Below are 14276 nucleotides of genomic sequence, written 5' to 3'. Positions count from 1 at the left end.
AATAATTGATTATGAATTTCAGAGAGGAAGGGAGAGAGACAGAGAGAGAAACATCAATGATGAGAGGGAATCATTGATAGGCTGCCTCCTGCAAGTCCCACACTATGTATTGAGCTCACAACCTGGGCATGTGCCCTGTCTGGGAATCGAACCGTGACCTTCTGGTTCATAGGTTGATGCTCAACCAGGGAGTCATGCCGGCCTGGGCCCCTGCCTTTTTTTTAAACATATAAAGCGAGAAATGCATTTAAAACACACATACACACATATATGTTTTTTTTATTTCAGAGAGGAAGGGAAAGGGAGAGAGAGATAGAAACATCAATGATGAGAGAGAATCATTGATCGGCTGCCTCCTACATACCCCCCACTGGGGACTGAGCCCACAACTCGGACATGTGCCCTGACCAGGAATTGAACCATGACCTCCTGGTTCATAGGTCGATGCTTAACCGCTGAGCCACACCAGGCGGGCAGTGAGAAACACATTTTAATTAGGTTCTCTTTCTGTTAATAATATACAAGAGGAAGTTCCAGTGTGTGCGTGCTGGTCAGTGGTTACCAACGTGGCCGTGGCAGGAGATGTCCACCGGAGCCGAGCAGGGCTACCCAGGGACTTGGCTGCGATGAGTTGCAGTGTCTCCTCATTTTTACTGGAGCTCAGAAAGGGGAGGTTTGGGTTTTTCCTCCCTGACGTGGCACAGCCAGGCCGAGCCAGAGCCAGGAATTGGATTCAGGAACCCGGGCTCCAAACGAGAATGTCGTGGCCTCTGGCCTGGGCTGTCCGTGTGGAATCCGGTGTATACAGGGCCGTGCCAGAAGCTCTGTCTGGGGACTGGCCCATGAGCGTCCCCGTCTCTTCTCTCCGCCAGCTTCCCGTGCGGCCTGTGACCCGTGGAAGGAGAGCGGCGACGTGTCCGACAGCGGCAGCAGCACCACCAGCGGGCACTGGAGTGCGAGCAGCGGCGTTTCCACCCCCTCGCCCCCCCCACCCCCAGGCCAGCCCCAAGTATCTGGGGGACGCCTTTGGTTCTCCCCAAACTGATCCTGGATTTGAAACGGATCCGGACGCTTTCCTGTTGGATGAACCAGCTCCACGTAAAAGAAAGGTACGTGGTGATGTGCGCGTGAGCTCAGGCCGGCGAGGCTGGCGTCCACGTGGGGCCCCGCCGGTCCTAGGCGTTCTCAGGCTCCATCCTGTTTTAGTTTTCCTCGGCTGCTGCTGTTCCCTCTTGACATTCCCAGGAGCTCTCTTCGATGCCGGTTTCTTTTCACCTCTGCTCCAGTCCCCACCTCTTCTGCTTCCCTCCTGAGGCTTGTGTGCGTGAGGCTTTGGTGGGGTCCGACCCACGGCACCGAGCGCTGCTGCCGGCCGCCAGGCCCGGCTCCTGGGCCGAGGCACTCTGCCCCTGCCCGTCCGTCTCTTGGGCCCCAGAGAGCCTTTTGTTGGGTTGTGTGTGCAGGAGGCTGAAGCCCCCCGGAGGTGAGGATGGGAAGGGGATGAAGGAGAGGAACGTGTCCCGGTGACCCCGTCTTCCTTTCCCCTAGAACTCGGTGAAGGTGATGTACAAGTGCCTGTGGCCAAACTGCGGCAAAGTCCTGCGCTCCATTGTGGGCATCAAGCGACACGTGAAAGCCCAGCATCTGGGGTAGGTGTGGAGCCCAGGGCCTGTTTGCCTCGGGGTAGCCTTCAGGCCTCCTCCTCCACCCTGCTGATTCCTGGGGACCCACAGCCCAGGACGCTTCCAAGGAAATGACTTGCCGAGAGCGCCACCTGGTGCCTGTCCCCGTGCCCAGCAGAGTAGCCTGTTGGGAGAGAGTTCCCTGCTGGGAAGGAAGGCCCCTCCTCTCCTGTCGCAGTGAATGTTCATCTAGCTGTTCACGGGGAGGGAGCACCATCCTGTGTCTGTCTGTGGATGTGTCATCCAGCCTCACTGTAGGATGCCAGCTGTTACAGTTCTGGGCAGAAACAGGGTGATGGGGTGAGACGCGTGGCGAGGCCTGGCCCTGCTTTCCCTCGGGAACCTGGGGCCCCATTGGATTCCACGTGGTTGCTGGGGACGCCCTACCCTTAGTGCAGCAATCGCTCCCTGCTCAGAGCTGCTCTTGGCTGAGGAACTGGCTCACAGCCCTTCCCCTGGAGGAGAGACTGTGACAGCAACGAGGTGGGCCCGACAGGACCCGTGGCCGGGCTCAGGGTCAGACGACTCCTGCAGGAGGAGCGGTTCGGACACCCTGTAGGGAGGAGAAGCCTCAGGTGCAGGAGAAACAGTCCCATGGATGTGCAAGCACGTCCTCCCGTGATGTTGCGCTGGGAACAGGCTCCTGCGTGGCCTCTTGGGCTCCTTCCCTGACTCGCTGGGTGGCCCTGAGCAGACACCCCCCCCCCTCTTGTGCCTCAGTTTCCCCCGTGTTTGAGCTGAGGCAGCTTGTCCCTGACCCCCGCTGTGTCTCCCTCCCACGCAGGGACTCTGTGGACTCCGACCAGTTCAAGCGGGAGGAGGATTTCTACTACACAGAAGTGCAGATGAAGGAGGAAGCTGCTGCTGCTGGCGCCCCCACCGCTGACTCAGCCCCCACCCCCGGCGTGACCAGCCCGCCCCTCGCCATTCTTCCACCACCTCCTCCCAAAGGCCAGCCCTCGGGCCCAGAGCACCCCGGCCTGGAATCCTACCTGCCCTCCGGTGCTCTGAGCAAGTCAGCTCCCGGCTCCTTCTGGCACATTCAGGCCGACCATGCATACCAGGTACGGCTGGGCACGCTGGGAGCTTAGCCTTGTGACCGTGAGGACGTTCTGTGTCTGACCTGTCACCCACCAGCCTGATCACAGGCCACTGACCACCCCGGTCGGCGGCTGAGCCCTGTAGCTAAATGGGTCGCCTCTAACTTCTACAAAGAGGGAAAGGAAAGTAAGTCACACTTGGTAAATGTGGGGATTCCCGAGTTCTTCCTCGGTGGCTGTCACGAGCGATTCTTAGAAATCTGGTTGAATCCCCGAGCACCCAGGTTGATGGATTTGGACTGGGGAGATGTTACGCCGCTGGCTATAAAGGCGGATAGCGTCGTGTAGTTGGGCTTCCCAGAGCAAATCTCTAGTCCCTAGAATTGTGTTATGTTAACAAACGATCCAGCACCTATTTTTAAAAAACCCTACTGTGTGATAAGCAGTGGGGTAAGCCTTCCAGACAGAATAAGACAATTGTCCCTGACCTTGAGAAATGCATATGTAACTCTGATTAGTTATAATCGTCCATGTACCCTACTGGAGGCACAAGCCATTGTTGTGGGTAGAGGGAGGGCCAGGCTAGGATGCCCATGTGGTTGGGAAAGTTGTCACGGAGGGGGTGTCATTTAGGATGGTCTTCCCTGTGCACACAGTAGGTATTCAGTCAACGCACAGCTTACCATGTGCCAGTTTTTCTTACAACGCTTTCGTGCCCACAGCCTGACTTTATCAGACTCCAGGCAGATTTGCAGGTTAGTAATTAGACAGCAGTGCTTTCAATCAGAAAACCTGGACAAAATGGGCCAAGTTTCCTCATTAGAATGAGTGGTCACTTAGCTCTTTCATGTTTGGCCAACTTTCAGGTGGCCCTTCAGGCAGCTGGCTGCCCCTGGAGACTGTGGCTGGTGTTCTGATGAACAAACCTAAACCCGTTCATCCAGGAGAGTGTTGCTAATTCCACGTGGTTGCTGGGGACGCCCTACCCTAGGTGCAGCAGTCGCTCCCTGCTCAGGGGGCTTTGGGACGTCTTTGGGGAACTGCCTTTAGCGTGTTCTTGGTGGGTGATGATGGCATCATGAGGCTGCTGGCACCCCCACCCGTGTGCACCAGCTCTGAGAGGGGTTTCTGAAAAACGATTGGCGTCTGGAACTAAGGAGACAATGTCAGAGAGTTGGGAACTCCGCTCTTTCTCTTGGGAAGGGCCTTCTGGTGGGTCCCAGGGTTTCCAGCCAGAGACCTTCTGCTGTGCATCGTGACGTCACAGGAGGGTGGGTGGAGTCTGAGAGCCGGGACCTGGGCTGACGCTGTGCTGTCTTGTCTCCGCAGGCCCTGCCGTCCTTTCAGATCCCCGTCTCACCGCACATCTACACCAGTATTAGCTGGGCCGCCGCCCCCTCCACGGCCTCCTCCTTCACTCCGGTGAGTGTGCCGGTCTCCGAGCCCGGCAGCACTTCGGGGCCCTGGACCGAGCCCAGGGCCCTGCCACACATACCCAGTGCTGGGGTCCCTCTCCTCACACTGGTCAGCAGCACCCACACTTTGTGAAGATTGCCCCCTGGCCTGGCACTCTCCAGCGGGTCCCAGCCCCTCTTAGAAGGTGGAAGGAGGGTGCCTGCAGAGAAGTAACCAGTTCATGCAAGTTTATTGCCAAGAAAATCACGAGGCGAGGCCAGGGTCAGTGCCCTTTCAGGCCCGAGTGTCTGTGGTGCTTGTTAAGAAGGGAGAGAGTGTGGGAAAGCTGGAGGGGAAGAGGGTGGGCCAACAAGAAGGTGGGGGCTGTCTAGGCTGGATCAGAAATCTCGCGGCCACCACGGACGACTGCTCAGGTGACTTGCCTCTGAACCGAAGTGCATTGGAAGCCACTTGTACCACCCGCAGTGGGCTCTAGTCTTACATGTCTCCGGCAGGAAGGGATCACGCTGGGAAGCCTGGGTGCCTGAACGTGGCGTCGAGACAGTGCAGTCCTTTCTTTTCTGTCACCGTGGTGACGGCCTCTCAGTCTTCAGGGAGCAGCCCCTGAAGTGGCCACCTCCCCTGCCCGGGGCCCCGACTCTCTCATGAGCGCCACTAAAAGGCTTGCTCCTCACTCTCACTCTCCCCTCCCCTGGCCCCTGTTCACCTCCGTCTGAACTGTCCTTCCGGAAACGGCATGCTGGCCCTCCAGCCACAAGGAGGGGCCCCGCAGGCGTGGCTGCCTGCCCTGTGCTTATGGCCCCTCTCTCCGTGCCCAGGTCCGGAGCAGGTCGCTAAGCTTCAGCGAGCCCCAGCAGCCACCACCTGCCGTGAAATCTCACCTGATTGTCACGTCTCCACCCCGGGCCCAGAGCAGCACCAGGTAAGGCCCTCTGCGCCCACCCGTCGCCTCCTCCTGGCTTTCGTCCCCACCTCCCCACTGTCTCCACTGCCAGTGCGGACTCTGAGGCCACTGACCCTGGGAACCAGAACCAGGTGGGGCGGGGTGAGCCCGGCTGGAGGACACACTGGATGCTGAGGAGATGCGGTCCTCTGGCCTCCTACGCTCCACCCCCCCCCCTTACCTCCGCTTGTTTGCTCAGCCTCACCCCTGGCCCCTCTCCAGGGCTAACCACCAGCCTGTGACGGTGCCCTCATTACTCTCCCTTGGCAGGAAGGCCCGCGGGGAGGCTAAGAAGTGCCGCAAAGTGTACGGCATTGAGCACCGGGACCAGTGGTGCACGGCCTGCCGCTGGAAGAAGGCCTGCCAGCGCTTCCTGGACTGAACCGCCCGGCCGGCTCCTCCTCGCTGCCCCTGGCCCCACGGCAGCCAGATGACGCAAGGCAGACCCGCGAGCCCGCAGCAGACACCTACAGATACAGCGTGGACACTGGGAGTGTGGGCTCTCTTGGCAGAGGTTTAATACTTAAGCCCTTTTTCCCCTCCCTTGCGGGAACATTTTATTTTTTAAAAAGAGAAACGAACCTATTCCCCGCCCCCCCCCCCCCCCCCCCCATATAGGAGAGAGCCAAAACTGACCAAGGGTATTCTGCAGCGAACTAGAGACCAAAGAATGAATGAGCCTCCCCTCCCCACATCCCCTCTCGCCAGGGGATTAGTGTGTGAGCATCAAAAGAAGGAACAGCTCATTCTGTTTCCTGCTGAGTTGGTGGATTCTTTGCTTCCTCAACTCGCCCAGGAGGGACTGTGAGCAAGATGAATTTACTTTTCTTAAGACACACACAAAAAAAGTTTCTGGCTGATGACTCAGAGAGCAGGACCCGCCTTTGGGGTGGGAAGAGTGGGGGGGTGTCTGGGCGATTTTTTTTTTTTTTTTTTGCAGCAAGTCCTTCTCCACCCGAATCGTGGAGAATGGAGAGCTTGTCTCACCATCAGCTTCCATGGAAGTAAAAGGACAACCTCCTGGTGACAGCTCTCTGGATCTGGGTCCCCTCAGGCGTTGGGTGGCATCCCAGCACATACCATGTGGCCTCTTCTAAAGCCCAGACGCCTCGTTTTTGAAAGGCTGTCCCCAGTAGCTGAGCCAACAGGCGGAGAAGAATTCCCTTCCTGACACGTGGCGGTCGAACACTACCTTGATACTCTTTCCTCTTTCCTTGAGGGAAAGCGAGAGGGTTTCAGTCTCCGTGAGAGCTCCCTGCTGGGAAGGACACCTCTCAGACACTTGGTTTTCCTTTAGGATGTGTTCAGAAGCCTTTATCGGATTAGAGTTCCCCTTTTACTTGGGTGGGAGGTTCCTCTCTGTCTCTGGTTTCCCCAGGGATTTCCCCATTTCCCTCCCGAGGCTACAGGCAGGGCTGGAGAGAGAAGAGCATAGGCAGGGGAGGTGAGTGGCAGCTTGCCCTCCGATGGAGAAGCCGTTGGCGGGTCTCTCATTGTCTAATGGCTTACCTGCCCCTTTGGGAGCAATCCCATCCCTCCCTTAGGCGACACGTAGGATAGGACGCAAGGCAGGAGGCTTCTGGATTTTTTTACCCGGGTTGGCCCAGCCCAGCGAGGAGGAGGTAACCTTCTCTTAGGGTGGTGTAACCTTCCCAGGTGCCTGCCAGCACCTTCTCGCCTGAAGGCAGGATGGAGAAGGTTAGAGAGAGTGCTGAGGAAATGGAGTGAGGAGGACCTGGGCTTGCATTCACAGCTCCTGGTGCATTAGTCTGGGGTGTTTCTGGAGGCCTCAGGCATTGAGGGGGGCCTGTACCGCATTGCTCAGGAGGTTAATGAGCAAAGCTTGTGTTGCGGAGAAGGAGAGAGATGTGGGGAGCTTAGTGCCGTGCCAGCCAGGGGTTAAGATGGGGTGAGCTGAGCCCTGAGGGAAGGCCCGTGTTGGTTTCTGAGCCTCGCCTTTCTTCCTAGGAACTGTGGCGATTCCTTGGGGCCTGCTTGACCTTGGACCCGTGTCCTAGATGTCAGGGGCTCAGGGGACCCCACCAAGCCACTCCTCTGGGGACAGAGCAGCAGCATCCCCCCCGTTGGCCGTCATTGAGCCAAGGTGGAAACCTCCTGCCCCCAGGTGGAAATACCTGGCTATCGGGAGCTCCTCTGGCCGCTTCCCGTGGGAAGCGTGCATATGCCTTGCGGTGGGAGGCAGGTGGAGTGTTAGAACACCTGCCCGCCTGAGAACAGGGGCGTGGTTTTGTGAAGGGTGATGGGGACCCGGGTTTGGTGACAGAGGGAGAGACAGTTATGCACAGGTGTCTTGGGTGGTGATGGGGTATATTTTTATAACTTTGTGGGAAAAGGTGTGTGGAATCTCTTCCTCGGGAAAGCTCAAAGCAAGGCCAGCAGGAGGTGGCCCCGGGCTCTCCTTCCTGTCCCTTCAGCCGCCCCGAGAATGAAAAGCTGATCGCAGGTGGTTGTTTGTGGGGATTTACTCACCTCCCACGCTGTCCACGTTCGGGGCTTCTCGGGGAGGGGAGGGCGTGTTTGAGACGCGGGACGCTGCCCCGGCGGTATCTTCCCTTCCCTTCCTTCCTTCATCAGAGCTCTTGCTGAGTCTCATCTTTAGAAAAGCTGTTCTCCTCCCCCCCCCCCCTCAGTTTGGACTGTGCAGATATAACCGGATATAAAGATTTTCTCTAAGGGAGGTAGGCTTTTCATGTCTTTGGTACACAGGGCAGAGAAGGAAGAGAGAAAGAAGAAATTGACGGAAACAACTGAAAAACGGAGGTGGTTTTATTTTTTATTTTATTTTATCTTTTGATGTTTTATTTTGGTGCAGCTTTCCCTGTCTGCTCCTGTCTTATTTCGGGTGGTGGTGGCCCCCTCTGGCTTCCCTCTTCCCGCACCTCAATCTCGTGGCTGTTGTGTTGGTTCCTGACATGTGGTCTGTCCTTGGGGTTACCCCGTTTGTTTTTTCTCGGAGGGTGGGGTGGTTTGTGAACCGATCCAGAGATCATGCCTGTTTTTTTTTTCATCTCTGTATCTCTCTCCCGACTTCCCGGCCCACCTGGGCAGCAGAATCTGAGAGAAGGTAAGATGCCACAGGTGCACGTTCGAAACTAACAGGACTGATCGTCAAATGCAGTTATTTTGGGGAAACCTGGTTCCACTGACGTGACCCTTATTCAAAATATTTCTTGGGGTTACCTGGGGAGTCTGGTGCCTGCTGTGACCAGCCGTCATGATACGAAACCTGCCCTCGGGCTTGCTCAGTGCAGAGAGAGTCCCGAATGTCTGTGGCCGAGTGAGGTCACAGGTGCAAAGCACAAGGACTGACGAGTGAGCACAGTGACCGGACTCAGTTCCGTGAGGTCTGAGCTGGCTGGGGAAGCAGTTCTGCAATTTCAGGGGGCATGTTGAGCAATGTCCACATTGCGATGGCACACCTATGGCTTCTCTCCTTGGAGGACATTATTAATTTGGAGGAGGATACTCTGATTTGTTTGAAGAAATCTGTCCTGTTATTTTCTGCTCCTCCCAGGTTCTGACTCCTCCCAGGGGCAAAAAAGAAAAAAAAAAAAAAGAGAGAGAGAGGGAGGGAGATAAATCTCATTTGTGAATTTGTCTTATTGGCGCCTTTTCCCCCAGCTGTCTTCCAAGTATTATTTTTACTGTTAAAAAGTTTTTTGTTTTTTTTTTTAATGTGAAATGTAATGTTTTTACAGCAACAATATGAAATATATTTTATAAGGAATAAAATGGTACATTGTCTGATTTACTGTGTGCCTGTCCCTCTGGCCCCTCCCCCTGCAAAGGATAAGCTTGTCATTGTCCTTGGTGTCAAACCAATGCTAGCATGTCAGTCACCCGACGGGCAGAGCACGCACGTTCATTTGCTTAGAATAACAGTAGGTACCACGATCGGGGACCAGGCCAAGAGTTATGGATGACTTCAATAACCCTATGAAGGAGTTACTATTATGATCCCCATTTTACAGATGAAGAGAGTGAGGTTAAATCTCCCTCCCAAGGTCACACCCTGGGAACTCATGGCACTGGGATTGCAATCCAGGCAGTGTAACTGTTTTCTGTGTTGCTTATACTGACAATGGGAAACGTGTTTTGGGCCATGTGCCCGAGTCTGTTGGGGAGTTGGCAGTGACTTAGGAGAACGTAAGTTACACTCTACTTACGGGACGAGTTCGGACCTAGGGAGCAGCCTGGGCCACTCCCTGAATTCATCGGTTCCATGTACCGGGATGGCCCAAATGGCCAGTGAGAGCTGGCCTGCGTGGGGAGGGTGCTGGGAGCAGAAAGCAACACGGGACCGTGAGGCGTGGGTTCCGAGGACCCCGAGCAGGGCCTGACGGTGAGGGTGAGGCGCTGTGAGAGGGCCCGGGAGCTTGGTCACGGCTAGTCAAGCCCAGGAGCCCCGGAAGCGGGTGCGGGAGGTGGTCCTTTGGCCTTTTTTCTTGCCTGGAGGTAGAACGGAGGGCCTCTTCCTCCTCCTTCCCTTTGTCCCTGTCCACCCACCTCTCTAAGAAAGCCCCGGATGGAATCTGCTGCTTCAGTGCTGTTCGCCCAAGCCCCCCGCATCCGCTCACTGCCGTGGAGTTGGACATTCTTCGTTTGCAGCCCTGGGCCCTCGCAGGCTTCCCTGATGGCTGCGTCTGCGGACCCCTAACTGTCGGGCTTCTGGCTGTTTGACCCACAGGATCCCCAGGCTGGAGGTGGAGGGGCTGAAGGAGAGGGGAGTTGCCTCTCGGATGGCTGCTCCCCTGCTGAGAGCTGAGCTCAGTGGGCTCTCCACCTCCTCAACAGAGCGCCCCTCCCTCCCTTACGCTGTGGACGGTGGCCTCCTCAGTCACGCTGTCTGGGCGCACCAGATGTTTCCTGCCTGGGCTCTGATAGTTACGCACCTTAACATGTTTCGGGTTAAATTGGAGAAAAAAAGGACAAACAGCAGGTTTGTCCAGGCTCTGCCCCTCGCCTCACACCCCAATCTAGTGGTCCCAAACCAGCAGGATCTGCATCTCTTGCAACTTGTTAAAAATGCAGATTTCTGCCCTAACAGTTGGTTAGCGCAGCGGTCGCCAACCTTTCGGAACTCACGGTGCCGGGTTCACTCCCCCGTCAGGGCACACACAAGAATCAACCAATGAGCACGAGTAAGTGGAAGAACAAATTAATGTTTCTCTCCCTAAATTTAAAAGTAAAGTTTTAATGCAAATTTCTACTTATCCCTGGTATGTGGAGCCCATGTGTAGTAGTAATCTATCTATTGAGGCTAAACTACATCTTCACTTATGGTTCTCTTACATTGCAAGTGCTTACACTGAGTCAGAAATGGGGTTGGGGTGGGGGGTCGAGTGGGGGCAGAGGGTGGGGTGGGGTGGGGTGGGGTGGAGGTGGGAGGCGGGGTGGGACCCAACAACTTGCCTGTTGGTGATGTTGCCGTGCGCAGGGAGTTTCTGAGACCCTCGGCCCCTCTGTCCCGCCCGCCCATCCACCCAGCTGCGTGTGGGACACAGCACAGTCTAGTGTCCATGCTCACGTCTCTTGCCTGTCATGCTTTACATGAGGCACAGCCACAGACTTGTGGCCCCTGCCTCCCCTCCCATGAGGCCGCTCTGCTGGTGTGCATGGAGTGTGCGCTTCTCGGCGACGTCACCTAAAAACAGCCGGCCCATCTATCAACCATTTGCTCAGTAGAAGTTTAATGGAGAAATATCTGTTTAAAACAATCCGTCAAAAAGAACAGCTCTTTTACAAACAAGTGATGGCAGTGACAAGTCAAAACCCCAGGCTTGATGTCCCGTTCCTTCAGTCCACCCCTGAAGAGGGAAGAGGTGGGTGAGAAGGAAAGACGGGACCATTTACACGTCAGCTGGAGGAATTACAAAAATACACTCTGATGTAGCGACTGGGTTGCCATGAAACATGCCGGGAGGGGGTGGGGGGTGGGAGATGGTGGCGGGGGGGCGGGGGCGGGCGGAGGGAAGACAACCAGGCAGGGAGGCGCTGCGGGCGCCCTGGGGGTGGAGACTTGGAGGCGAAGCCTGGCTCAGTGCCCTGGGAAGGGAGGAATCCGGATGCCCAGCCGGCAGGTCTGGGCCTGGCGACATGCTGTTTTGGGGATCACCCGGACACCTGGGGAGACAGAAATGAATATAATGACAAACCAGACAGTTTTGCTGACCCTTCAATCCTATTTGCCCTAGTGACTGAGCGATGGAAAGGAGGCAAAGAAAAGCTTCCAACCAAACAAACAGTCCCTGGAGCCGCAAGAGGGGGTCCCTAACTCCCTTTATACCTGCTGTCCCTGGCTCTAATGCATATAATACATATAGACCTATTATATAGGAGACCATCATACTATAGTCTATTGGCATGGCTAGCAGCATACAGGGGAGGCCTATGGGCTGGTATTGGAAAGGCACTGGGTAGGTGCCCTGCCTGGAGACCATTTTCTTACCCCTGGTATGTGGAGTCCATGTGGAGTCATTCATTTCTTGAATTACATCCTCACGTATGGTTCTCTTACATTGCACGTGCTCTTTAAGCCTGATTTCACTAATTCCTCATCATGAATGAATGTGCTCATTTTCCACTGCCTAAAAGGGTCACAGCTCCGGGCAGCAGTGAGGAGACCTTATAGGGACAGAGGAGGGACGGAAGGTACCCAGACCGGGTGTGTCCTTCTCATTATTCTGCCTGGGACTGGTCCTGCACGCAACGTCCCTCCTTCCTAACGCATCCCTACACTTTCTGATTAGGGTTCTTTAGCCCATTCCGGTGTAAGACAGCCCCGCTTCCTCCAACCTTATCAGAACAGATTGGCACTGGCAACTGGGATCCCCCAAGCTGGAGAAGTCTCAAGCGCGGGTAGGGCTGGTTGGGGTGTAAAGGCAAGCTCATAAATACACATCCATCTTGGAACTCGGCAACCATGAATGCGTGGAAAAGAAACAGAGAGGTGGCTCTAGAAGGGGAAAGCGAGCAATCGACAGGACCCAAGCGAGCTGGTTGATGTTTCCAGCGTTTCCATCAGGAAGTTTACATCGTGAGCAGAGCAGCAGACAGAAGCTAGTTACCCGTTTTGTCTCAGTGCTGCTCAGTTGGAAGCTTAATAGAAAATGAGAAAAACCAATTGCCCGGATAGGGACTCAAATAGTGTGTTTTTTTTGTGTGTGTGTGTGTTTTTTTTAAATACATTGATTCCTGCAAATGTGGCTGATTTTAAACTGTCTTTCAGTAAAGAAAATGGTTGTACTTCAGAATCAGACATGAGCTTCAGTTCCCTTAAGAGCCACTTTATAGAAGAATGTCTAAGGTTTGAGAGAATTCAATTCCATCAACCATTTGCTCAGTAGATGTATTGTTAAGCACTGTGCAGATATGGCTTAGGAAGAAATAGAATGCTTGTTAAGGACCCGAGAGTATGACTTCAAAAGCAGTGCAGGTTCATTCAGGGCCTTCGCAGATTAGTCATTCTGCTAAAATAAACACAGCGGCCTTCTCACAACCGAATGCACATGTCCATATTTGGCCAGGGGCCTCTTGCAGACAAGCCGGCCTACCTGCAAAGAGCCACGTGGGCTGCCTCCCTGCTGAGGTGTGAGTGCCAGAGATGAACCTGTATTAATATGCTTTGAAGTAGGATTATGAACAATCTGGCTACCTTTGCAGTGTGGGACACAAACTACAACAGCACATGCAGGCTTTTTTTTTTTTTGCCTCGGAGGGAAAAGCCCCACTTGGGTAATGTTTTGGAAATGTTTTTAACCAACTGATTAGTTCTTTCTGCGAGGGCAAGTTTCTAGACTATTTAAGAAGAGGTGTGAGGCTCTGCAGATAATCTTTAAAAAAAAAAAAATATATATATATATATATATATATATATTTATATATATATATATATATATGTTTTTATTGATTTCCAGAGAGGAAAGGGAGATAGGGAGATAGAAACATCAATGATGAGAAAGAATCACTAATTGGCTGCCTCCTGCATGCTCCGCACTGGGGATTGAGCCCACAACCAGGGCATATGTCCTGACCAGGAATCAAACTGTGACCTCCTGGTTCATAGGTCGATGCTCAACCACTGAACCACACCAGCTGGCCTCTGCAGATAATATTATGCCCATATGTAAATTAAGGCACATAGGCTTGATGGGTTTTCTTAGATTTTCAGAAAATTCCATTGTGCTAGCTCTCTGTGCCATTCAACGTTATAGATAGGTTGATGGGATGAGGAAAGTTGAATTTGTAATGAGGCAATAGATCAGGGTCTTTGATATTTATTATTTGATATGTATTATAGGTACATGTAGAAGTATGGCCATGGGGGTAAGAAAAGACCAGAAGGGAGGAAGGAATAAGGGCAAGCACACAAACCAAAACAAACCAAAAGTGGCCCTGGGAAGACGCAAAAAGTGAGGAAAGATGACGATCCCTTAGTCCCTATTCTAAAAGCGACCGGGTCATTTGGGCCAGATTCTCAAAACTCAGTGACGATGCCATCAACCACAAGGAGTCAGTCCATCTGGCCAGTCCATCAGGCGGTAGGATGGACACACGGCAAGTGGAAGAAAGAAGAGCAGAAAGTGTAGCTTCTGGCCCTAACCACAACTCCTACACTGGGGGAGACTGGGAAAGTTTCATGGTTTCCATGGAATCCAGTCGTCTAGAGATATAGAGGGAGACATGGGGGATAGCTAAGCTGTTTTTGAAGGTGAAATAGCAATATCACAGCCACAGAAATAAGACTCTGCTAATGGCTAAGGGTAGGTCTAGCTACTGCTTCTTAGAGATAGTCTCTGAGAAAAGGTGAGCTGAATGGTTGCCATGGCAACCGAATAGAAGGATTGGTCCCCTTATCTGTCCCCATAGTAACTAAGCTCCTGGAGAGTTATAGAGGAATTAGTTATCTTAACCTACTACTATTATCCCCATGGTAACTAGTCTCTCAATGGCAGTGGTCAGCCTTAAGAAGCAATCCTAAAAAAATCTTTGCTCCTGAAAAAAAGGGTGGGCAGGAGGCAAGGGGGTGAACACCTTGGGGTGCGGGGCTTGTGTGTTTGGGGGCTAATGCGCTAAGACGGGTTTATGAGGTTTCTTCTTGCCCCCAGCTCATTCCTGCCCAACTCACTCATGGGTTGAAGTGGACGGTGCAGCTGGGAGGGGCTCCCCTTCCGG

General features: G+C 54.0%; 1 protein-coding gene across 1 annotated transcript in view; it reads left to right on the top strand.

Annotated features, from left to right (window-relative positions):
• The window catches only part of ZNF395 (zinc finger protein 395), a 42149-nt gene extending 36480 nt beyond the window's left edge, over positions 1-5669 (top strand). The window contains 7 exon segments of the mRNA XM_054717606.1: positions 873-982; positions 984-1109; positions 1549-1649; positions 2467-2746; positions 4052-4144; positions 4957-5060; positions 5352-5669. Coding sequence (XP_054573581.1) covers positions 873-982; positions 984-1109; positions 1549-1649; positions 2467-2746; positions 4052-4144; positions 4957-5060; positions 5352-5463 — 926 coding nt within the window. The 3' untranslated portion in view covers positions 5464-5669.
• Positions 5670-14276: the final 8607 nt, after the last annotated feature.

This window comes from Eptesicus fuscus, chromosome 6 (genome assembly GCF_027574615.1).
Source record: "Eptesicus fuscus isolate TK198812 chromosome 6, DD_ASM_mEF_20220401, whole genome shotgun sequence".
Lineage (NCBI taxonomy): Eukaryota > Metazoa > Chordata > Mammalia > Chiroptera > Vespertilionidae > Eptesicus > Eptesicus fuscus.
Note: the sequence above shows the minus strand (reverse complement) of the source record. Positions and strands in the feature narration are given on the sequence as shown.